Source organism: Emydura macquarii, unplaced genomic scaffold (genome assembly GCF_026122565.2).
Source record: "Emydura macquarii macquarii isolate MOO-44397 ecotype Brisbane River unplaced genomic scaffold, CSIRO-AGI_Emac_v2 contig_3295, whole genome shotgun sequence".
In the NCBI taxonomy this organism is placed as follows: Eukaryota; Metazoa; Chordata; order Testudines; family Chelidae; genus Emydura; species Emydura macquarii.
In genome coordinates, this window is record NW_027133432.1 from 6,421,212 (window position 1) to 6,447,705 (window position 26,494).

The window sequence follows — 26,494 nt, forward strand, 5'->3', positions numbered from 1 at the left end:
AGAGCCAGCATTTCCTGCTTTTGGGTTGGATTTAAGCATTCCCTAAACTCAGTGCTTTCCAGAGGAGTTTCTTCTCTGTGTTCTTTGACCAAAACAGTTAAAGGGGCAGATACTATTTCCTCATCACCCAACAAATCATGTTTACTGCCATCTGCCTTTCATGGTAAGCTTTTAATTTATAGATATGCACTGTTTGCACAGCTCCTCTGCCATTAAGCTTTCTTAGGTCATATATGACTTCATTCACCCAATAATCCTGCATATTTGTTTTTCCTCACAGGAATCAGCATTAACACCAGATCACCAATATCAAATGATCTTTCTTCAGTATGCTGATCATACCAAAATTCCTGAGTTTCATGACTTTTCTTAAGGTTCTGTTTGGACTAAATCCATCAATCTGCAAATTCTCCTTAAAACAAGTGCCAGGCTTCCTTACTGGCTGTCCTGTTTCCTCAGTATTGCCCTTCCAAGAGCCTTGAATCAAATCTAGGGGTTCCCTCGCTTGCCTCCCATACAAGAGATCTATTGATTTGCTCCCTTTGATTCTTGGGGAATTACTTCTGTACACATATAAAAGGTAAGAAAGTACTGTAATATGTCAATCATTTTTACACCTGGAGACATACATTCTTAGCATAGCTTTCAAAGTTACATTAAATCTTCCATAAACTCATTAGTTATTGGGTGACGAAGCATATAGAGACTGTTCCCTCTCCACATAATTCCAGTAACCTTTTAAAGACTTCAGGCATGAAGTTTGCACCAAGGTCTGTCAAGATTTCTATGGGAAAACTTACTCTGCTGAAAAAGGTGAAAAGCTGTAGCTACTGATTCAGATTAGATATTTGACAAGGCTGTGGCTTCAGAGTAGCTGGTACCAGACTCCACCACAAGTATGTATTTCTTTCCACTCCTGGAAGATTTAGTGTGAGACCTCTCGCTATCTGGCAAGTGCCTCTTTAATAATGGGAAAAGGCTGCAGTGGTACTTTACAATGTCTCTTTATTCCCTTACACTTCTGACACAAGTCACAACTTTTATAATGATCTTTTACTATCTGAAACATGCCAGGCCAATAGAAATTGGTGTCAGATTTTTCCCCCCCCCACTTCTGACCGTCTTGTAAATGGGAAGTCATGGGCTATCGGAAGCAATTCTCTCCTGTATCTCTCAGGTACAACTAACTGCTTGCAAATCTCACCAGGGCACCTCTTCTTCCCTATAGGAGCTTCCCTTCACAACAAATTTTGCATTTTAAAAAAAAGTCTAACTTTTCCTTCCTCAGCTGGCACATCCTTCTGAGTTGTAATCTTCTCTTGTTCCAAAGAAGGATCAGCTTGCTGAGCAATCACAAACTTTTTGTGTTTCACTTAAGCTCACAGCAGATGCTGGTACATCAGAAGAATTTTCAAGTTCTTCCACGGAAGGCAAACTGCTATCTTCAGACAAAGGACTGAGAGCATTTCCTTCCCCTTCTCAGACTCCCCTGCTGACTACAGACAAAGCAGGGGAATCATAGCCACACTTTCCCTGGGACCTGGTTAGAATATTAACATGCCTAGACATGGCTAATTTGTTACTTATTAAAATACCAGTGGGCAGCAAATTCCTGATGCCAACCACATCACTCTTAAAATCTTCCCACTCAAGGTGGACTTTAGCTAGAGGAACAGTCACAGAAAATTCAGCCCAAGTTAAAGTATTTAGACTTTTGCCAGGAAGTCTGTTCTCTTCCTTTACCAAACTTTCTTTAACCATAGTGACTTGTGATGATGTCTCCCTGCTCTGTGCATTTAATGCCATTCACTTTCTCACACAATAAGTTGTTCACTACCTTCAAGACTCAGTCGTAATATAGTTTGAGGTCATTCTCCTCTACAGTTTCCTCCGGGGTCATGGTGGTAGTATTAGCATACATGGTGAGGGTTGTGGGTGCAGATTGTGTGGTAACCTTAAGTTGTGGGTAATTTGGTTCTATATGGCTCAGAAGCCCACTGTGGTGGCAGACTACCTGCTTTCCCTAAAACCTTCTTTTAAAATGGATCTCATAATAGTTTCAGATCATGAACCAGTAATACCTGAGTTTTCCATACATGCTGTCATGGTTACAGGTCTAGCTGCATCTGTCCTCTTTCTGTATTCCCTCTCAGAAGTCAGACTTCTTGCCTTTACCTCTCCTAAGGCAGAATCACTTGAGTCTCTCACTCTTAGACCAGGTCTGGAGCTACGGTAGCTTGTGTATCAACCATGCTTAGCCAGCATGTCCGATTGGTTTTGGCACAAGTGGGTCTTCTCTTTGGAAATCTGTGACCAAGGGCAAATATAGTAATCAGACAGCCTTCTTAAACAAAACTACTGTTTAATCTTAACAGGAGGAATAAAGCATATAGAAGAAATGCATGCAGGCTGGTTATTTTAAAATGCTATCTGTCGGATCTAAAGATTTCCCATCCTCTGATGGAAACCTAGGAATGTCTGTCTTCTTCAGGCATACCAGCAGGTCCTGGGTGGCAGTCTGACTGGGTTTCTGACAGCAATTCCCTTGGGTTTTGTCCCTTGGGTTTTGTCTATCCCACCCTAGCCTGCTGTGCACTAAGTGTTATCGTAAACCCTGCTGGTGCCACGCAGATAGTTAATGTGTGTCTGTGAATCAAATGTTCATGTAGGTGAGCCCTTAAAGAGGGAGAGTGTCCCTTTTTAATCCAGATTGTGTTGCTTTTTCTTCTCAGTTCCTGGGTATTTTTAGCTCTTCTAGTCCAAAATTAGTTTGGTGGGCTTAGTGGGAGGTTGAGTCAGTCTTCTCAAGCCCAGTGACTCTCTTGCACTGTCCTGTAACAACTCCCAGTTGTTTGCTGGGAGAGGTCTTATTTCAAGTAATTGTTTTGCTGCCTTGCAAGTTTCCCCAAAACATAGTTGATTTACCCTGTATAGTTATACAGCTAATCTCTCAGTAATCAAGTCACCATACAATATTTATAAAATATAGAGCAGTCACACTTCCACCACATGTGCTTTAATCTCTCAATGTAGATTGCAAATAAAAAGTCTGAGAATATAATTTTGTGTTTTTTGTTCATAAGGAAGGGAACTAATGACATGTTTTCCCTTTATTTAGCTCATCAACGCCTCAGGCTTGTCACAAGATGACAGAAAAGTTGTACCAGCAAAATTCAAGATTCTGTCTCTTGCTTTATAAAGATGGCTCTGCTAGCTAATCAGTAATTATGAATGGAAGAAAAGAAAACAAAGGCTCGGGGGCCTGTACATTAAAAGAAATATTTACTAGAATACTTGAACTTAAAAAACCAAAACAAACCCAAACTGGTAAAAATAATTCTTAAACATCTATGATGTTATACAGGAGTGAAATATTTGCAAACAAGCATAAGGAAAAGAATAAATGATACATTCTTCTCACTTTGGTGCATGTTTCTGATGATTTTTCTTTTTCTAAGGGAATGGTGTAAAGCAGAGACCAAAGTCATGCAAAGTCTATTACTTTATGATTTGAATTTATTTATCTGAGAATTAAGTAATCATGTTCCCTTCCTGAAGATGGGAGGGGAAAAGATGGAATAACAACTTTACCATACATGGAAAGGGAGTCAGGTGCATGTAATGAAGAAAAATATATATACTGTAGCTTGAATAAGAGAATGACATTTGTGTACCCTCTTAAACAGAGCTGCTTTTTCCTAATTTCAAAGGTCTATTTCAATTACCTATTTCATGAAAATAGATAATAATGACTTATTTAAAACAACCAACCACCCAACAATGCTAGGGGAATAAAGTTGACATCTTAGCAGTTGCTAAATTGTATTTATTCACATTAGAGGGTCCCAGGAATGCCAGTCCTGTCGGTGGGCCAAGTGAGTACAGGACAGATTGTGAAGAATTCACTTTCTATTACAGACAGTTGTTGAGGCAAGTGTCTTTTTCATTGGGTAGTACCATGGCGATTAGGTGCTTTAAAGATTCTTAGAACCTGCTAGGCTCTTCTTTTTCATTTGGAACTTAATAGAGGTCTATATAAATCAGTGAAAATGAATAAGGAATCTAATCTGTCATCTGTAATTTTCAGTGTATTTTTCCAAGCAAAAGGGAACAAAAATTTCTGGGTCCTTTGTTATTGTACATAGTGTTATGTACTAGATTGGGATCATCCCACGGTGTCGGCCTCAGAGGGAAGCCACACCAGTTCACTATATGGCACCTCAGTGGTCTGGGAGCCCAGGCCCTCTGGTAGGGCAGGGCAGGTAAAACAAACAGTCTATAGGCCCAGGCCCTCAGCCCAGGATGTGGTGACCATCCAGGGTGGGACGGAAAAGAGGGAGGGGTGGGGACAAAGGTCCTCCCAACTCCACTGCATCCCAGCCCAAGTCCCTATTAGTGGCAGTATGTTCTGTCACTGGGTCAGCAGGGCTCCAACCGCAGCTCACTGACACAGCTGCCAGACACCACACAACCGGACAGTCATCCGGTTCCCTGGGCTACTTCCTTCCCCCTTTCCCTGGGGTACATGTGCTCAAGCAGTGCCTTCGGTCTCCTCGGGGTAGTGTCCACAGGCCCTCCGGGTCAGAGGCGGCTTGCAGTTCCTTGAGATCGTTGGTGGCAGGCAGCTCTGGCAGGTCCTCTAGGCTCCAGCCAGTGGGTAGCTCTGGCAGCCCTCTTGCAGGTCTGGGATCAGGCTTAAGTCCCAGCCCTGGGGGGAGAGACATCCTTCCCCTTCAGCAGCTTCCTCCTAATAGAGCTGCAAGACCTGGTTTTTATATTTCCGCTTCCTGTCCGGCCCCTGCACTTCCGGCCTGCCAGTGGTGCTGTACCTGGGCCTGTCCACCAGGTGGGGTGCGTCAGCCCTTCAGTGTCCACCTCAGAGGGAGGCCACACCGATTCGCTACACATGATAATAGTGTGCAGCAGTAATCAGTATAGTTAAAGATGCATAAAGGTTTCCATTCAGACACTTCCTTTTTTCCCCCCTGAGTTTTGTCATTCATAACTTGCAAAAATACTTTTAATGACTCAAATAGTCAAGTCTCTGATTTCTGCCTGAAGGTGATTGTACTGGAAAGTCTGAGGGGGAGGGGAAATATTTAACAATGCTTGGTGAAGTCTTGGTTGGTGTGGAAAAAGAGACTTTTTCCCATTAAAAAAGTAAAAGTTTTATTTATTATGAACAGCCTGACAAATGAAAAGACCTGGTCTAAAAAGTTGAGATTTGACATGGAGGTAGTCTTTGTTGAATAGAAATACCATTGAGTTTGATTTGATTTGACTGAGATATTAGCCTTTGAATAGCTCAGACTGTGCATGTGTAGTCTATTTTTCACATTGTTTGGGGTACCGTTATTGTAAAGGGACCCAATCCAGTTGCCACTAATGCTGACAGGAGTCTTTCCATTGATTTTTACTGGGAATTGGATTAGGCCAAAAGCATGTAATTGGGTGCACTAAGTGACTAGTCTTGCTGCATAATTAGAAGTTTTGTAGCCGTGAGGGTAACTAAACATTGGAACAGCTTATCAGGGGAGATGGTGGACTTGCCATCACTTGGAGTCTTTAAAATGAGATTGAGATTAAATATCTTTCTAAAAGACATGCTTTAATTCTGTTTCTGGGAAAAATTCTGTGGCCACTGGATGTAAAAGGACAGCCTACATGGTCATAATGATGTGTTCTGGCCTTGGGATGTATGCAGTGTACTGAAGGTGTACATGGAAGGAGGCAAAGGACCATCAGAAGCCCTGGGTCAATCCCTACAGAGCTTGTAGGATTCACCGTGATTGGGAAAGGAAAAAGTGGGGGCTTCAGCACACCTTACAGGGTTTGCAGGTAAGAGTTCTGTTCTTCTGCACCTCAGGACCCCACGGTAGGATAAATTCCAACTTAGTTATAATCTACTTACTTGAAGCTTCACTTGTTTACCTTTGCTCCTGAGGTGGCTGTGTTGATGATGGGTGAAATGATCCATATTGTACAGTGGAAGGTAGCAGCTTTTAAATAGTGCAGATCGACAGCACATAACAGTTCAGGACAGAAAATGAAACAGTCCTTCTCCAAGAGAAACAACAGTGGAGTTCTAGGTTAAGTAGCTTTTAAATACTCCATTTAAATTTATCCAGGACACTGGGACTAATAACAATACAGCTGTATAAAGTGATAGCAATTTAACAACTATAACTGGTCAGTTCTTTGGTTTTAAGTATCCCCTGTAAGGTAGCTTTTGTGGCAGCACAGTACCCTTTAAAGTTATGGCAATAGTTCGATATTGACTCAGAGGGTAGAGACTCCATGCTAAATCACCAATGCTGCTGCTTATAACATGTGGGTGGTCTTTGAAGTCTCCTATTGAAGCAGTCATCAAGCCTGTTGCTTAGCTTGTGAAAATAGACAAGGTTAGAGCCTCAGGTGTTATGACTGCACTGCTGCATCCAGAGGATTTGATGTTTGTTTGAATTTGTCTTGCTTTCAGCATGAAATTAAAAAATAACAGAGAAGTGTGAAATCATTAGTGATTGAAAACTTAAATATTTACAGATTTTTTTCTTTTTCAGAAAATGTTGGAGAAATAAAACAATAGAAGGAGCATGTGTGTACATTCACACAATAGTTATAATGCCCCAAATGCTTTTCTATCTTGTGAGGACAATGTCATGAGTAAAAGATTCTGTTAAAGTGGCTGTATTATATTCTTTGGGTGGGGTAGCATTAATTATTTATGGGTACTGAGGTATATTGCTGTCATATTGTTTTAAAAGTTACAAGGAAATTTCGGTCAGGCTCAGCCTCGTCTCGTTCAAGTATACAAATTCAGTTACATATATTCTCGTGAGGGACTGAGTAGTTGGTTTAAAAAATAAATTACATTTAATTAGCTGGCATTGTTTTGGGTTTTTTTTCTGTAATTTTTTCAAGCTCTTGAAGTTTACTTGATTAAATAGTTCTTCCAGATGAACCTCTTCACTTGTTTGACATATATACCTAGCCTTGTTTACAAGTGACTGGGAGGGGGAAATACCAATTTTCATGTAGCTTTGTTTGTCACTCTGTTTTCTTCACTTCTTAGAAAAGGGCACCAACCTGTTCAGATGGTTGAAGCTAGGACTGTTTATAAAGCTAGGCAGGTTAATTGAAATTGACAGCACCATAATACCTTCCTTGGAGGCTGACGCACATGGTTTCAGATAATGTAGGGATACTGCTTTCACCTATAGCCAAGAGTCAGCTTGAGGAATTTGTGTGCCCTTGTTTTGAGCTATTTGGTTGACGCAGGCAACAGGAACAGTATCCTTTAGAAAACATCTCATTTCCATATAAATGAAGAAAGATATAAAAAGACATAGTGTCTGTAGCTTTTCAGTCTACTTGACTTTAAATTTCAGCTGTTGAGTAAATGGCTCACAAGGTGTGATGCAGATGACTGTCTGTCTCTTGCCAAAATGCTTTCATGTTTCAAAAATGTACAAACTAAAGAGTCTGTAGGTTTATCAAGTTTTAATACTGGGATGTCCCTTCAGGATATTGCTCATGCAAATAGATGTGAGTGGAAAATTACAACAATATATGGCTCTGGGGATTCGGTTTCATATTGTATGTGTTTAAATCTTAATGCTGTTTTACTGTGAGATACAATTTTTTGTTTTAAAAATGCCTAGTGAAATGAAGATCTTACACCATTTTAAAGGATAGTTTTCATGATAGTTCATCAGCTATTTATGATCCTTACCAATGTGTTGTCCTGTGAATTATTATATACTATAAGCACTATTTGCATGTCCCAAACCATAAATAAAGATATTAAAGTGTCTGATTTAGGATGGAACTCGATCAGACCCCACATGGTGACCAATCCCAACTTGATACTGAACTACTAATAATTATTCTTGATTGGCTTTTGCTTTAACCATTGAGTACTCATTCTGTATGACAGCCCTATCAAATCTATATTTCTCTGAGAATAAAATATGAACTACATCAAATGAAGATGTGACATAGTACACCAAAATGACTACACATCTTTTTTCCACTGACCTTATTTATGATGAATGAAATTAGGTTAGTTTGGTATGATTTTGTTTTTGACTTTCTCTTTAGTTTACTACTTTTTGTCTTTGTTAGTTTAGCTGCTGTCAAATCAACTATTTCATTGTTCTGTTTATCACACACTGAAGTAAAACAACAGTTTATAATTCTCTGGGTCACTCCCTTGTCCCTCTTCTTAATATATAGTTATTGATTTAGCCTTTTTCCAGTTCTCTGGGACTTCACCCATTCATCATAAATGCTCCAAAATATTTGACTTGTTTGTATCCATTAAGCATGGAGTACTTGCTTTCTATAATAATAAGTCAAAATACATAATTACATGTCTGTAATATGTACTATATACTTCAATAATTCTGGGTACTACATAGTGTGGTTTAAATCCGTATAATATATGCATTTAATTATGTTCATGCACCTTAAAAGTGCATAAAAATTCATTCAGGAAAGGGAGAAGGGGAGCTGATGATTTTGGTTTGGATACATTAGCTCCCACCCCTCCCCTATTTTTTTTAAATGTCTAGTGAGAACTTCATTGGTCTTGCTACTTTGAACCATTCAGGTTACTAGGTATTTTCCAATGTGTTCCTTTCTGAATATGCCTTTGTAAACTGACATCTCCCTTTTCTAACTGTGACTTTTCATAAAATATCCTGTTACTATTATGTGGTGTTCATTACATTTTGTTCTTTCCCCTCTTTATTGCAACCCAAATACATATGCTTACACCTCTAAACATGTATATGCAAGGGTATGACCTTCATGTAGAACATAAATACCCCCTACCCTTTCCCCTTGTTCTCTCTCTTGAACAGGTCATACCCTTGTATATCAGGAAGCCTTGTCGAGGCCACTCACCAAAGGCTCTTAAGCAAAGTAATTTGTCATTGGATAAGAGGGAAGGTCTTCTCCTGGATCAGTAACTGGTTAAAAGACAGGAAACAAGGGCTAGGAATAAATGGTACGTTCTCAGAATGGAGAGAGGTAAATAGTGGTGTCCCCAAGGAATCTGCACCAGACCAGTGTTGTTCAACATATTCATGAATGACCTGGAAAAATGAGTAACCAATGAAGTGGCAAAATTTGCAGATAACTATCCTGAATAATTTTGTAAGTCCAAAGAAGACTGCAAGAAGTAACAAAAGATCTCACAAAACTAGGTGACTTGGCAAAAAAATGGCAGATGAAATTCAATATTGATAAATGGAAAGTAATGCACATTTGAAAACATAGTTCCAAGTACACATACAAAATGATGGGATCTAAATTAGCTGTTACCACTCAGGAGGGGAGGCCTCCTGATTCATACTGAGAAAGTTGGGCAATCGGCTAGTTATCTTAGGTGACTGTACATGAACGCAAGATGCCTGAGGAACAAGCAGGAGGAATTGGAAGTCCTGGCATAGACAAGGAACTATGATGTGATTGGAATAATCAAAACTTGGTGGGGTAACTCTCACAACTGGAGCACTGTCATGGATGGGTATAAACTGTTCAGTAAGGACAGGCAGGGGAAAAAAGGTGGAGTTGCACTGTCTGTAAGACAGCAAAATGACTGCTCAAAAGCTCCAGTATGAAACTGGAGAAAAGCCTGTTGAGTCTCTGGGTTAAGTTTAGAGGTGAGAACAAGAAGGTTGATGTCGTGGTGGTCATTTGTTATAGACAACCAGACCAGGAAGATGATGTAGACGAGGCTTTCTTCAGATAGCTAGTAAGCGTTTCCAGATCACAGGACCTGGTTCTCATGGGGGACTTCAATCACCCTGACATCTTCTGGGAGAGCAATACAGCAGAGCATAGACAATCCAGGAAGTTTTTGGGGAGTGTTGCGGACAAATTCCTGGTGCAAATGATGGAGGAAATAACTAGGGACTGTGTTCCTCTTGACCTGCTGCTCACAAAAAGGGAAAAATTGGTAGGAGAAGTAGAAGTGGGTGGCAGCCTGGGCAGCAGTGACATGAGATGGTTGAGTTTAGGGTCCTGACAATAGGAGGAAAGATGTGAGACAGCAGGGCCAGATGGCAACAGAAGGGTCATAGAAGGGTGATATATAAGCCCCAGAATGTTCCAGGCCTTGTTCCCTGCAGACTGAGCAGGGGTTACTGCAGGTTAATTAGGAGCACCTGAGGCCAATTAAAGCCCAGCTAGAGTCCTGATAAAAACACCTGCTCTAGCCAGATGGAGGGAGGGGGGGAGGAAAAGGAAGGAGAACTGGCAGTAGTGTGGGAGGAGTGTTGCGATCAACCAGAGGAAGCAGACCAAGAGCCATGAGAAAGGTACAAGAGAACAGAGAGGAAGATCCCGGGTCCCTTTCCTCAACGCCCTCACTGTGCACTACAGAGGCATGGATGTCCAGAGACTGGGGCAACAGGTGGTCCCCTGACCCACCACATGAGAGCAAGCACGGGACCCACCATAGCAGAGTGGGCGATTTGTCACAAAGTCGAAGAGCAGGATATGGACCCTGTACTTCAGAAAAGCAGACTTTGACTCCCTCAGGGAACTGATGGGCAGGATCCCATGGAAGGGTAATATCAGGAGGAAAGGAGTCCATGAGAACTGGCTGTATTTTAAAGAAACCTTATTGAGGGCACAGGAACAAACCATCCCGATGTGCAGGAAGAATAGCAAATATGGCAGGTGACTAGCTTGGCTTAACAAAGAAGTCTTTGGTGAGCTTAAACACAAAAAGGAAGCTCACAAAAGAAGTGGAAGCTTCATAAGATGACCAGAGAGGATTATAAGAATACTGTTCGAGCATGCAGCAGTGAAATCAGGAAGGCCAAAGCACAATTGGAGTTGCAAATAGCAAGGGACGTGAAGGGTAACGAGAAGGGTTTCTACAGGTATGTTAGTAACAAGAGGAAGATCAGGGAACATGTGGGTCCCTTACAGAATGGGGGAGGCAACCTAGTGACACATGGAAAAAGTAGAAGTACTCCATGGTTTTATTTTGCCTCTGTCTTCACAGACAAGGTCAGCTCCCAGACTACTGCAATGGGCAGCACAAAATGGGGAGGAGGTGAGCAGCCTTCAGTGCTGAAAAAAGAGGTTCAGGACTATTTAGAAAAGCTGGACATGCACAAATCCATGGTCCCGGATGCAATGCATCTGAGAGTGCTGAGAGAGTTGGCTGAAGTGATTGCAAAGCCATTGGCCATTATCTATGAAAATTGATGGTGATTGGGGGAGATCCTGGATGATTGGAAAAAGGCAAATGTAGTGTCCATCTTCAAAAAAGGGGAGGAGGAGGATCCGTCTCAAGTTGCAGGGCGGGAGGTCTAGGTTGGACATTAGGAAAAAGTTTTTCACTAGGAGGGTGGTGAAGCATTGGAATGGGTTACCTAGGGAGGTGGTGGAATCTCCATCCTTACAGGTTTTTAAGCTGAGGCTTGACAAAGCCCTGGTTGGGATGATATAGCTGAGGTTAGGAGGTCCCTTCCAACTCTAATATTCTATGATTCTATGATTCTATGACTATTTAGAAAAGCTGGACATGCACAAATCCATGGTCCCGGATGCAATGCATTATCTATGAAAATTGATGGTGATTGGGGGAGATCCTGGATGATTAGAAAAAGGCAAATGTAGTGTCCATCTTCAAAAAAGGGGAGGAGGAGGATCCGAGGAATTACAGACCGGTCAACCTCACCTCACCTGGAAAAATCATGGAGCAGGTCCTCAAGGAATACATTTTGAGGCACTTGGAAGAGAGGAAGGTGATCAGAAACAGTCAGCATGGATTCACCAGGGACAAGTCATGTCTGACCAACCTGATTGCCTTCTATAATGAGATGACAGACTCTGTGGATGTGGGGAAAGCAATGGATGTGATATATCTTGACTTTAGTAAAGCTTTTGATACGGTCTCTCACAGTATTCTTATCAGCAAGTTAAAGAAGTGTGGGTTGGATGAATGGACTATAAGATGGATAGAAAGCTGTCTATATTATTAGGCTCAATGGGTGGTAATCAACTGCTTGATGTCTAGTTGGCAGTCGGTAACAAGCAGAGTGCTCCAGGGGTCGGTGCTGGGGTTGGTTTTATTCAACATCCTTATTTCTGATCTGAAGGATGGGGTGGATTGCACTCTCAGCAAGAGTGCAGATGACACTAAACTGGGTGGAGTGGTAGATATGCTGGAGTGCAGGAATAGGATACAGAGTGACCTAGACAAATTAGAGGATTGGGCCAAAAGAAATCTCACAAGGTTAGACAAGTGCAGAGTCCTGCACTCAGGATGGAAGAATCCCATGCATTCGACTGGCTCGGCAGCAGTTCTGCAGAAAAGGACATGGAGGTTAAAGTGGACTAGAAGCTGGACATGAGTCAACAGTGTGCCCTTATTGCCAAGAAGGATAATAGCATATTGGGCTGCATTAGTAAGAGGTTTGCCAGTAGATTGAGGGAAGTGATTATTTCTCTCTATTCAGAACTAGTGAGGTCTCATCTGGAGTACTGTGTCCAGTTGTGGGCCTCCGACTACAGAAAGGATGTGGACTAATTGCAAAGAGTCTGGCGGAGGGTAGTGAAAATGATCAGGGGGCTGGAGCATATGACTTATGAGGAGAGACTGAGGGAACTGGGCTTGTTTAGAAAAGAATAATGAGGGGGGATTTGATAGCCTTTAACTACCTGAAAGGGACTTCCAGGGGGGATGGAGCTAGGCTATTCTCAGTGGTAGTAGATGACAGAACTAAGAGCAATGGTCTCAAGTTACAATGTGGTAGTTCTAGGTTGGATATTAGGAAAAACTTTTTCACTAGGAGAGTGGTGAAGCGCTGGAATGGGTTACCTAGGGAGGTGGTGGAATCTCCATCCTTTTAGCGGTTTTTAAGGGGCAGCTTGACAAAGCCCTGGCTGGGATGATTTACTTGGGGTTGGTCCCACTTTGAGTAGGGGGTTGGACTAGATGACCTCCTGAGGTCTCACTGAGCACATAGTTAGCACTAAACAAATGAATAAAAATGAGTATAAAAATATGCCCACAAGGGACATGACACTAGACACTAAAACACACTTAAGACTGGCAACTAACTGTAATCAGATGATATTATATGCAGTGTTGTAGCTGTGTCAGTCCTAGGATATTGGAGAAGCAAGGTGGGTGAGGTGATATCTTTTATTGGATATGTGTGTCTCACCAGTAGAAGGTGGTCCAATAAAAGATATCGTCTCAACCACCTTGTCTATCAGATATTGATATTTGTTTGCTGGCAGTCTAGCTCCATGTGCTTTTACCAGTTTGTTGGGCTATTCTGTGTTTTCTGCTACAACATTGAAAGTTCTTATTGAATGTGTTTTTTCTATGATACATGGAACAGAGGACAAAGGAACTACATTTTACAATAATTCTCATCATCTTGCTCATAATCACAACTTGTTTGTTTTCCCAGTTTTAAAAATTCTCTGGTTTTCTAGATCTTTTGCAGTGATATAGCTGACGAGAGATGAGAATCATGTTGTTTGTCTGATTGCTGGACATCTGGGCAACAAATTAGCTTCCTTTAAAAGCCATGCAAAATTCTAATGACTGTACTAACTTTATATGTTCTGACTTCTTCCATGGCAACTATGCTGCTTTTAATTTTTTGAAGAAAGCGCCCAAAATATTTTAAACTGGGAATAAACTCTTGTGCTTTATCCTTTTTCTTCCCCTTTCTCTTCCCCCCTCCCCAATATTAAAGCAAGCTCCCTAGCAATGAGTTTCTGAAGAGGAAGCAGCCCAATTCTGTGTATCTGTGACTTAAAAGAACCCAAGGCCATTGGGATGCATGCATGAAGAGAAAACAATTTTGGAGACATGAGTTACAAACCATAAAAGTAGAATACATGAAGGTCAGAGCAAGTAATTTAAGAAAAATGATGTATTTAAAAATGGTGTTTAAAACAATAACCCTGATCATCTCCCTCTACATTATGACATATTCATGCAAAACTATAGAACTTTTTAAAGTGTCCTGTTAAATATTGGATAGCCTAACAGACTAATGGCATGTAGAGCCAGAATGGTGCTAGCTAGATAGGCAGTAACCAAATATCAATATCATCTGATATATGGAATAGCATTGTGGCTGTGTTGGTCCCAGTATACTAGGAAGACAAGGTGGGTGAGGTAATATCTTTTATTGGACCAACTTCTGTTGGTGAGAGTGACAAGCTTTTGAGTTTACACAGAGCTTTTTCTTCAGATCTGTATCGGGATAAGTACGTCAGTATAATCCACCCTGTGAGCAACATAGGTCAGTATAACTAACTCCTGTGTAGACAGCACTATGTCGGCAGGAGACCACCTCCTGCCGCCATAGCTACTGGCTCTTGTGGAGATGGATTTACTATGCGGACAGCTCTCCTGTCTGCTTAAAATGTTGCATCAACGTTGCTCTAAGTGCAGACTTGCTATCAGAGTGTCACAGCTACACAAAAGGTGGAACAGATTCTTTAGCATAAATAGTTAACACGTGTTTCAAGGGACCATTCAAGATGAAGTGGCCTGTTAATACTCCTCCAGTCATGGGGGGAGGAAAATGTAGGAGGGGGAGGCAGCTGTGTGTGTGGGGATGGTGGTGTTAGTGGGTTACAGATTTTTGTAATAAGCCATAAATCCAGTGTCTCTATTCAGTCCATGAATTTTAGTTTCTAGTAAATTCTGAATTTAAGCTCCCAGGCTTGTCTTTAAAAGTATTGTGCAGGTTTCTTTTGAGGATGAAGACTGATGGGTCAGCTATAGAGTGATGGCTTTGTGAAAAGTGCTCACCCATAGGTGGTATGACATTTTTGTCTTTTATCATTTTCCTATATGAGTTCATTTGAGAATATGGTGGTGGTCTGGTTTCACCCGCATAATTGTTGTTGGGGCGTTTAGTGCACTGGATGAGGTACACTACATGTTGTGATACACATGAATAGGACCCATGGATCTTGGAAGTGTGTTGTGGGGAGTGTTGATCTTTGTAGCAGTGGAGATATGTCTGCAGGTTTTGCATCAGTTCTGGTGCTCTCATAGTCCTCAGTCATGACTACATTAACAGGGCTGACCGACAAGTCTTTGACGCTACCTGCTATGAAGAATGCAAATATGAGCCCACATCCCAGTTTATCCAGGAATTTAAGGTTATCATTAAATCCATCCCCAAACAACTCCAAGAGAAATACTGCAAACTCATACCCAAAGAACCCACTTGTGATCATCTGGACCCCATATTCACCCTTTGCACACTACTGTAGTAATCTTTGTACAAAATATGCCATGTGAGGTATCATTTGAAAATTCATAATTTGCTGATTAGTATTGTCATGATAAAATGTGTGACAACATTGTATGTAAAGTTATAAGATTCCACTATATGGTGGTACTAAGACATGTTCCGAGGAGTGGCCAAACGAGTTCCTCAGAGATAAAGGGCAAGCTGATACCTCAGCCAGGTGTAAATAAGGTCAAATGGGCCATCACTTGCTAAGTGTCTGTTCATTGGCAGGAAAAGGGACCTGGGTGAAAATCTACATCTTAGCAAAGAAACAGCATAGAGTTACTGTCCAGGAAGACTGCCTGGCACCCTGCTCCCATCTGGAGAAGCTTCTCAAAGGACGGAGAGGACTATAAAAAGTGGGGCGAATGCCCCAAATGATCTTTCCTTTCCAGCAGTACGGTTTGATCAGTAGTATTGAACGCTAAAGGGAGGTTCAGGAGAATGAGAATGGATGTCTGTCCTTTGTCCATTAACAGGAGGACATCCTCAGTCAGTGCCATATACTTGTCAATCTATTAGGCATATTGTAAATTGGGTATTTCTGGGGACAAAAGGTGAATTGTTTTCTTTTTACAGTTTGGTGTATTAAAAGAGCTCTTTGTTTTATAGGTAAAGACAGAGTTTTCAATACCCCTTTGTGTGAGCAAGGAATTGTTGGATTTGGTATTGGAGTTGCAGTCGCTGGAGCTACAGCCATTGCAGAAATTCAATTTGCAGACTACATTTTTCCTGCTTTTGATCAGGTTAGTGCCTATCACAGGATGTTTAGGGAAGTAAATGGAAACAAATTGCCTGTTCAGAATGGCTTTTTTCATGGATTAAAACATAATCAGATAGACCAAGCTTTATGCTATGATTTTTTGCAAATATGTCCAAATGAAGAGCATAACTAATGTTTTGTATTTACTTAAAGTAATCAGAAATGTACAGGGCTAGGCTAAAGGTTGTACTTAGCTTGCTAGGCAAGGCATCCTGAGTTTAAACGTAGCATGGTGCAGGACAAAAGACATGGGAGTAGAAAAAGGAATATTTGGATTGTATTTCCAGCTCGTCACTGACTTGTTGTGATACATTACTGAAAGCAGTGTAATGGTTCTTTATCAAAGAGAGAGAGCATTGCTACAATTTTGTTGGAGGGTAGGGCTAATTGGAATAGCATTCTTTGATGGGAGGGCAAAGGGGCCTGTCATCATTAGGCTACTGCGTAATTGGAACTAAATAGCATTTTTGAATAGCAGTATAATTATACCTGGCTCATGTTAGTGGAATGAATATTACTAATCTGTATGATAGATATTTAAATGATGTTTTTTTTTCTTTTTTTCAGATTGTTAACGAAGCAGCAAAATATCGATATCGCTCTGGAGATCTTTTTAATTGTGGAAGTCTCACAATAAGAGCACCATGGGGTTGCGTAGGTCATGGTGCACTATATCATTCTCAAAGTCCGGAAGCTTTTTTTGCTCATTGTCCAGGAATAAAGGTACATTAATCTTTTGTGGTTGTAATCTTTATATCTAATAATTAATTACAATTCACAGTATGAACAAGAGTAAATTTTGAATGTGGAAAGGAGACTAAACAAGGTTCTGAGACTTATTCTCGGTGAATTTCATCCTTTGAACCTAACTCTGTGTCTAGGAGCAGGTGAGGAAAGGGAGTAGGAAAACAAAGGCAGTTAAGGTATTTAAAATCTTCTGAATCATAAACTGAATTAAAATTAGCACATAAGTAAAGTGTGCGAACAAACACAGAATATCTGGCATTGAACATAGATGTGTATTAATTAAAAACTACATTAAGTGCAGTGTTATTACTGAGAATGCCCAGCATTCAGGCAGTCGTAACTCATCCCCAGTGAACATATGTGGTATCTTGTATTAATGTACTGTATCACTTGAAAGTCATGCATTTAACAAATCAGTATCTGCACTATGGCCAGTGTATGGCAGATTTGGCAACTGTTACCATTAATTTCTCAGTTTTTATGCATCTGTACATCCTCAACTGTAATATTTAATTAACATAAGGTTTAGGTTGGAATATTTTTAGAGAAGTATTTAGAGAAGAAAAAGCAGAATGAACAATTTTAAGTCAAGGAGGGTTTGTATGTTTCCTTCTCAAATGTGTGATGTGATATTCACCTGGATGAGATGGAAGAGAGCCAGGAAACCTGACGAGGTGTTATGTTTACATAAACTTTGTAATGTGGTCTAACTCAAATCAGTATTGCTGTGCTAGGATATCACCATTTCTAACTTTCCATTTCTCTCAAGTTAATTTTTACCTATAGATTCACACCCTTGGGTTAATAGCCTCCAGCCTTGAGCACTGACAGTGTTTCATCGCTTGATTAATTGAAAGACTTCTGAAGCAAAGGCAATGTTTGTATGTTGTTTAAAAAAATCACAGATGTTCCTTGTTTTCTCTGGTGTCGGGATTAGCTCTGTACATGTTTTTGTATCCCATGAGCATCAGATTAGGTATTATATTTCTTGCTGGGAACATTTCCCCAATTCCTTCACCCCCCATCACCTAAAAAAAGTTCTTATTTTTATTATGTACAGCTGGTTTAGGGTGGGAATGCATTTTATTTTGTATGTTAGATTTCATTATGATATCCCAGAAGTGTGTCAGAAACGTCAAGAAATAATGTCCACATTTGACATAAAAACACTTCAAAACAGAAGCACGTAGAACTGTCCCCCAGCAGTTTTCATTGGGAATGCATGAGGAGGAGACTCAGGTGCTTTATGACCTCTAGATTCTTATTATTTCATAACAGAGACAAGGAGCTGGATATTGATGTTTTAGTTTTTTCTTGTGTTTTGTTGCTAGGGAGAATGAAGCATTGCATATGTTGGTGAGAAAAGTTTTTCTGTCAGCACAGATCTGGGGAAAACAATACAATAACACTGAACAAATGACAAACAGCAATACAAGCATCAGATTAAGATAATTTATTACATAAAGAATGCAGTACTGAAAATGAATACAATATTCTTAGCTTCAGGGAGGATGTGGACACGTTAGAAGGTCAGGGAAAGAAAATCAACAAGCTGTTCGAATCAAGGTGTGATGTTGCTTTTATCCAAGATGGCCACTTGAATGTTAGCACCTTGGAGTCAGCCTCATCTTCCTCTTAATCTGCAACATCTTTCTGTTTTGATGGATCAGTAGTTTAAACCACCTTTCATTTTCAGTGATATTACTTTTCAAACCACTTGCTTTTTGTTATGCAAAATAACTCATTCCAGACTGATTCCTGTTACATGGCCATGTGTATTTTTTCCATTTATCTTCTTCAAAAAAAGTTATTTTTATTATATACAGCTGGTTTAGGGTGGTAATGCATTTTATTTTTGTATAAAGCAGAAGATACTCTTTAAAATATTGAGACTCTTTTAGAGTTTATTGGGAGTCTCTTCCTAGTATCTGATGTGGAGAACAGGTTGCATAGGAATAACAGCACAGAGTAGAGTGAAAGAATTACTTCTTGTGTCTTGCTTACAACATTCCTGCTAATACATCCCAGAATGATGTTTGCTTCTTTTTTTTTGGCAACAGTGTTGCATAATTGACTCATATTTAGCTTGTGATCCACTATGACCAGCAGATCCTTTTCCACAGTACTTCTTCTTAGGCAGTCATTCCCCATTTTGTGTGTGTGCAACTCAGTGTTCCTTCCTAAGTGGAGTATTTTGCAATTGTCCTTATTGGATTCCATCCTATTTATTTCAGACCATTTCTCCAGTTTGTCATTTTGAATTTTAATCCTATCCTCCAAAGCACTTGCAACCCTTTCCAATTTGGTATCTTCCACAAATTTTATAAGTGTATTCTCTATGCCATTATCTAAATCATTGATGATGTTGAATAGAACCGGACCCATAACTGATCCATGTAGGACCCCACTCAATATGTCCTTCCAGCTTGAAACTGAATCACTGATAACTATTTTCTGGAAATGGTTTTCCAATCAGTTATGCACCCACCTTATAGTAGCTCCGGCTAGGTTACATTTCCCTAGTTTGTTTATGAGAAGGTCATGTGAGACAGAATCAAAAGCCACACTAAAGACAAGGTGTGGGTAGTCAGCCTTATTTCATTGTTTTATCATGCTTTTCCAAAAGAGATCCTATCTCAGGAAAGAAATTTTAAAAACCTGTAAAAGAGCAAAAAGGCAGTGTCTGAAAATTGTGATGATATATCTAGTTAACCTGTAGATTTTCTTCATATTAGAGGGAGAAACATTATATATCTTTTGCAAAGCAGAGTAATACTTGCCTAATTACCATGCAAAAGAACACCCTTGAACTAAATGACACAGTAGGCATACCATGAGTCTCCATAGTGATTTAAGGTTCTCTCTAGAGAACAGAAATGATCATGTGAACTGTGGCTTTACTGAGTTCCATGTTTTTTTCCTTCTCATTGGAAACCAAAAATTAACAATGGTACAGTGTAATAATCATTTTAGGTAAACTTGTTCTATTGTGGTATCTACCAGAGTTAAAACAGGATCCCTAATAGAGCTATAGCATGCGTTCTTTGTTTTTTTTTTTATCCTGTCTGGACTGGCAAACCCACCTCTTGAACAAAAGCAAAAACTTGTGTGGCTTGGCTCCTTGCGTTTAGAACTGTGTTTAAACAGTTACTGCACATTAAATAGGAAAGACTCAGTATCACCATAAACTGGTCAGAACACATTATTTGCATTCATTTCAGATGTTCTGCTGACAAATTCCTTTTAATAAAGGAAAATTCAGTGATACTTTAAATTGCTACTGTGTTTATGTAATTCATTAGAAGCAATCACATGTAAATTTGTAGCAGCTTAATGTTCAGGGTAACTTGAAAAGCCGATATGTGTTTGTCACTTGATCACAGATATAGTCAGGCTTATGGGAGAGAGGCAGATAACCCCCATGTCTTCTTGAAAAGCTTTTGGAGTGAAAAGTTACCAAATTATAATAAATTCAGAACCTTGAGCAGGAGTCAACTCACCCTTCTGACACCCCCACATGACATCTGCTAATGCTTAAAAAATTGCATTAAATTCAGAGTCAAGGCTGAATGTGCATTTTTGAGATGTCAACAGTCCTAAATTGTCACTCTGAAACATTTCATGCGCACTAAATCCACACACAATATTTTAAAAACTTAAGTTAATGGTTATATGCAAATTATTATAGGTGGAGCTGATAGCACCATCTATAATTAACGTTGTCCAATACTTCCCCCGTGAGACCCTGTTTCAATTGCTTTGCTTTGTCAAATTTTAATATGTGATCATGTAATTAAAGACTGTATCTTAATGCATGTGTGCAAGGAGGCTGTATTATGGTTTCATGGGTAGTCATAATTCTGGTATTCCCAAATTTCTGAGTGCTTGATATTTTCTACCTTAATGTTCTTTTAACATATTTAATATTACATACCAAAAATAACTTGCATAATTTTTCCACGCAATAAGTACTAAATGTCCCTAATTTTTCCCTAAAAGATTATGACACTGCCATGCTGGGTGAACACCAGCATGGGGAGTATTGAAAACAAAGAGATCGTAGTGGTTTTGATACCACAACAACATTGTTGGTTGGAGGAATAGCTGCAGGGGAAGCCCTGCTTTAAACCTGTTCAAGGGAGAATTTTGTTGGAGTTGCTTTTTTAGATAATAAATTCGGATTTAGGTGATATTTTGCAGTTCTGGGTTTGGATATACTTCAGTGAAGTCCAATTTGGTTTTGCACTTCTCATTGGATAGCTAGTATTGTGGTTATTAAAAACACTTGATTTGAATAGATCTGAAATTCTGGCAGATGACATTTGGATAGGGAAAGAGGTCCTGACAAAATAGAAAATTTAACATTCTGAAAAAGTGTATTTGAAAAGCATTCTTTTTCCTTGAATTGTTTCCTGTGCTCTGGTATCCCTGCATATATAGGCATATGCTTCACATGAGGCATAACATTAGCCTGAGATAGTTCTAGTTAATGTGAGACTTTGACATAACTAGCTATTCAGATTCATATCTGCTAACTGCTATGGGTGTTTAAATACCAAAGTGGTAGGTGCTTTTATAAATAGCTATGATGAATAGGTGGAAAAAACCACATGGCATCTGGTAATCACCATTTTTTTAAAAAAGTGGCTCTATCATATTCTTCTTCAGAATCTGAAGCCCTCTGTGAAACTAGGACTCCTGATACATTTGCTCTGAAAACATAAATTAATGATGCATTCTGGACTAAGGTCTTTGACCCATTTTTGTGCTGAACTCAGATGTATTTCCTGATACGCACATCTATATTGGAAAGTGCTTTCTAACCCAAACTCAAATGCTTCCCTAGAGCTTGCTTGCGAGAACAAGCCATCCTGACACTGTGGAAACACAAGTTAATTACCAATATTGAGTAATGGTTCAATTATCACCTGGAAATATTTAAATTTGTTGTAGTGAGTTACTAGATTGGCAGCCATGTCTAAATCTGCATTCTGAATAAAATCTAATGAAATCCTTGATTCACTGCAGTGAACAGAATTTACTTTCCAATCCAGTGAAAGTTAAACTAGTGTCACAGCCTAAATACTTATAGCTGAAAGAGTCAGCAATCAGAAGTGAATATTAGAATGTTATCACCTTGGTATAATTTTCTTCCTCTCCCTCCCTTCTTCATTTCTTTTCCCTTTTCATTTCTTTTTCTTTCAGTCCAGATTTGTGTATCAGAGGTCCTTCTAGTTCAACATAGCATGATATGGCTGTAGTAGCATGAGGGCCAGATCTTCAAAGTTAGGTTCATGAGTTTCAGAACTGCATTTGCACATATCTAATGTATGCATCCAGATACCAGAATGAACTTGTGACTCAGGTGTCTGTGTATAGAGATGGCCTGGTGTTGTAGGTGCCTAATTAGTTATGTGCAAATACAAATAAATGGCTTGTGTGCATGTGAACATCAGGTATGTGCCCCTGCCTAATTTTAAAAAACTAGCCATACATGTTCACAGACTATCCAGTATTGCTATTAGTTTCTATACCATGTTTCTTTAAGTGTTAGAGACAAGATGTAGCGTTCCCAGAGTACATGGAGTTACTCCGCAAATGCTACCCTTGCATGGATGTTCAGAGGAAGGGTTATAAGAATGAGTTCTTGGGGGTCAGAAGGGGAAGAACAATTTTGGGATGGTAGGGTTTATAGGATGTATTTGAACTTCATCCTGGAGGATTTTTCTGTTTACTTCCCTATTGTGTTAATGCTTTATTTTTTGTTTTGAAATGCTGTTCTCTGACAAAAACACCTTGCTTACTGCAGTTGTCATTCCTCTATCTTATAGTGTAATATAAAGTTTTACCCTAATAAAAGTTGTTGGATTTTCACCATTTCTGGTTCTCCCCTTTCAAGTAAATGATAAGGTGCTATCATGCCGACCCTAAGTGCCAAATGGACAGTCCACTAAATTGCCTTATGTGAGCAGAATTCCTCAATGTCAGACCCACTGCAGAGAGGAGAACTATTCCAGGTGTTTATTTTGAGAGGAAGAAAATAATTTGAAGACCCAAAACAGCATTTTAAGTAACATAATTTGATTTTACTACCTCTATTAGCACACTTTAAGTAAGGAGTAGTCAGTCAGGATGAAAATTATTTAAAGCAAAATAATTGCTTTTATTTTACATTAAGTGAAATAATTTCTGCTAAATGGTGAGATTATACGAGAAGTTTCACTGATTTGTGTGGTGTCACTTTTGACTATGATACACATTGACAGTACTAGTAAAGGTTTTAAGTATTGTGTATTAAAGTCTCTCTCTAAATATTGAACATACTATATTTGTGGTATAAACACTGCAGCCTTACCATGATTAAGAACCACAAAATGTAAGGAAAAGTCTTGTAGCAGAGAGGAATTTCCCCATTATTTAGAAATGGTCACTGTAGTAGCATTTAAGAATAGAGAAAACCTCTTTTTATTTGTAGTTTACTGTTAAACTTAAAATAAGCCTCCTAAATAGGCCCTGATTCAGCAAAGCCCTTAAGCTTATGTTTAGCTTTGTCACTTTGATGTTGTTGACTAGGGATGGATTTAAGCACATGTGCAAATGTTTTACTAAATCAGGCATAAATAAAGATTTTTTTTTTTTTTTTTAAAGTTATTGTTAATAGCAATAGCTGCTCTTATAGAAAAACGGAACAAGATCAAGATATATCAACAAGTAGTGTTTCCAAATCTAGTGATTGTTTGGCAAATTTTCAGATGAAAATCCCAGTTTTGTTTTTCCAATGTTGCTTGCTCCTGATATTCATCATTAGTCTTCTTCATGCTGCTTCTAATCAGTTTCTTACTAGGAAGCAGCACAAGTTTAACCCAGAACAGAAAAAGAAAAACATCTTGAGCTGTTTTTGATCTTTAAAAAATGATTGGTAAAGCCTAACCTTAGTTGATTTTATAAGTAAATATTAGTGTAAACTGAAATAGCCAACTAACCTAATATTATCTCTGTACCTAATCCTTAAATAGATTAAATATATTTTAAATCGATTTTTATAAATAATTTTTACAGGTTGTTATTCCAAGAAGTCCTATTCAAGCCAAAGGACTATTACTATCGTGCATAGAAGATAAAAACCCCTGCATATTCTTTGAACCTAAAATACTTTACAGAGCAGCAGGTAAAAAGATTTCCTATATATGTAGTATGTTCCTGAGTGAGTGAGTGAGTGAGTGAGTATGCACCCCCCTCTCTCTCTCAATGTAAAGTGATATATTTTATGTTATGGGATCCATCTTTTTATTTGTTTCTTTTTTTACATATGTGTTCAATTATTTAGTGTGTTTTTAGAGAAACTGCTCAAAAATTGGCCAAGATTTTAAAATTTGGGTGCCAAAGTTAGGTATCCAAATGCATATTAAGCACCTGATCCAACTTCCAGTGACTTTCAGTGGGAATTGGAATAGTTCCTTAGATACCTAAATAAATGGACTGAGTTTCAAAGAGGTTATGCAACCACAGTTACCATCAGAATAAAAGAAAGCTTGTGAGTTACCCCAGCATCCCTGAAAGTCAGGCCAGTTTCATTCTAATTTTATTTGGCAGCAAGTGTAATGTACATCTTTGTTTCTTTTTGTGTGTGTTTCGTTTAAGAGGGACAGGCAACTTAAAAATCACATTTCAGTCTACAATTGTTTTATATGCTATCATTGAGTAACATCTAAGATTAGCAAAGACAGTTCAAGTGTATGTCATAGCCACCTGCTGAGTTTCAAGTAGACGATCTTCAGTTGTGTTTGAAAGATTAATAAATCTCCCTTTCATTTTTTTTATCAGAAACTGCCTTTCAGGGCATTATCTTTTTTTGCTCTTAGAATTTCTGAGAACATCATTTACATGAGCTACAATGTAATTTCTGTAGTACATTTTGTGATAATGTTTAGAGGTGCTGGGGTTTTGATACTCCTGGGCTTTTATCTTTATTTAACACCATCTTTGTGGCTCACTTTCTCTCCTTCCCTTCCCTCCTGGCTGTTTATCTTTTGAACTATTTTGCTGCTCCTGGGATCTGGATCAGTTTGCAGATGAGGAAAAACAGTGGTAGAGGCTAAAGTTGCTCTTGATGTGGTTCGTGGAAAATTATATGAGCTTACTGTTGGTGTGTTCTTCTTCCTGCTCCCTGCTGTGCTGCTGAACTAAGAACCATTTCTGGGCTCTCCTTTGGGGCCACCGCAGCAGTGAGGGACCTAGTGAAAACAAGCAGGGACCAGAGCCACTAGTCCTATGTGAGAAATGACATAAGAGCAGCCGAGGGAAGATTTTAAATTGCTACTGCCTCTGTCCTGTTGTCACTCTCCTAATCACAGGGCAGATGTGATCTCCCCCTCTTAAATGCATTGATTCCAGCTGCTGGAAAATGTTGGTACAGAATCAGTGGATTAATTTTGAGGTGCTGTTGGAAAAAGAGGCATGATGACTTCTTAAAGGTACATGCTCCACTTCTTTATTCTGCTGGGGCCTACTTCATGCATGCAGTGGCTCCATCACAGCCAGGAGATTATGCAGAAGCAGTAACAGCCTGGCCCTGCTCTCCTTAGCAGCGCAAGCAGGAAGAGTTAAGAGAAGAACTAGGAATGGAAGCAGTGCCTTACCGAGAGTGGAGGTGCACGACTCATGTAAGGGTACGTCTACACTTCAGCTGGAATTGTAATTTGCAGCTTAGGTAGACATACGTGTGCTAGCTTTAATTGAGCTAGTTGTTAAAATTAGCAGTGTAACTGCAGCAGCGTGGGTATTCAGATGGCTAGCCTGTTCTGCTGCCAGTGCAGCTATGGCTACACTGGTTTTCAGCACGTTGGCTCAATCAAAGGTGTGTCTGTGTCTGTGTGTACACCCAAGCTGAAAATTACATCTCTAGCTGCAGTGTGTATGTACACTAAGGCCTGGTCTACACTGGCTGTGGATTTCGGCAGCAGTCGACAGGAGATATGCAAGTTACGTACAGTAACTCGCGTATCTCCTGTCGACTTCCTAACGTCTACTTATCGGAGCGTCTCCACTGTGCTGGGCTGATGGGAAATGCCCTCCTGGCCACGCAATGCTTTGCTTCTTGCTGGGATGGATTAACAGAATCGACTTCCGGGTTCGACTGAGTGAGTCTTCACTGCCGCTCACTCGAATCTGCAAAATGGATCCTGCACTGCTGGCGGTGCTGCCGGCAGTGTAGACATACCCTAAGTTTGTCTAGGATTATGTCTGCACTACAAACTTTGGTCAACACAAGTTACACTGATGTAAAGCTGCCAAAGTTGTTACATTGCTTGTGCAAATGCATGTTTGGCTGCTTGCGATAGCTCTTTGTTTACTCACCAGGAGTACTTGTGTTGATGCAGTGTGTGGTGCACCGTGGGTAGGTATCCTAGTGTGCCCCATGCTGCTGTCTGGCACAATACCTTCTGGAAAGTTTTTTGTCAATGTGTTGGGGGATAGGAATGACTTTCCCAGAGATCCCTGGGCAATAGGGGTCACATTCCTAACATGCAACTTTCTCCATCCCAATATGCCATCCATATTTCATAATTTTTGAGCCTACCCCCTTGCTTTTTTTCAAAGTCCCACATACCAACTTGGCACTTATAATCATCTTTTACAGATACATAGAGCCCACACAGCTCTTTACTGTTATAATGAACGTTGCAAA

At 39.7% G+C, this 26,494-nt stretch overlaps 1 protein-coding gene across 4 annotated transcripts in view; it reads left to right on the forward strand.

Annotated features, from left to right (window-relative positions):
* BCKDHB (branched chain keto acid dehydrogenase E1 subunit beta) overlaps positions 1-26,494 on the forward strand; it is a 272,429-nt gene that overhangs the window by 19,851 nt on the left and 226,084 nt on the right. For all 4 annotated transcript variants that reach the window (XM_067532623.1, XM_067532625.1, XM_067532626.1 and 1 more), the window contains 3 exons: positions 15,909-16,042; positions 16,627-16,782; positions 23,866-23,974. In XM_067532623.1, coding sequence (XP_067388724.1) covers positions 15,909-16,042; positions 16,627-16,782; positions 23,866-23,974 — 399 coding nt within the window. The remainder of the gene's footprint in view (positions 1-15,908; positions 16,043-16,626; positions 16,783-23,865; positions 23,975-26,494) is intronic.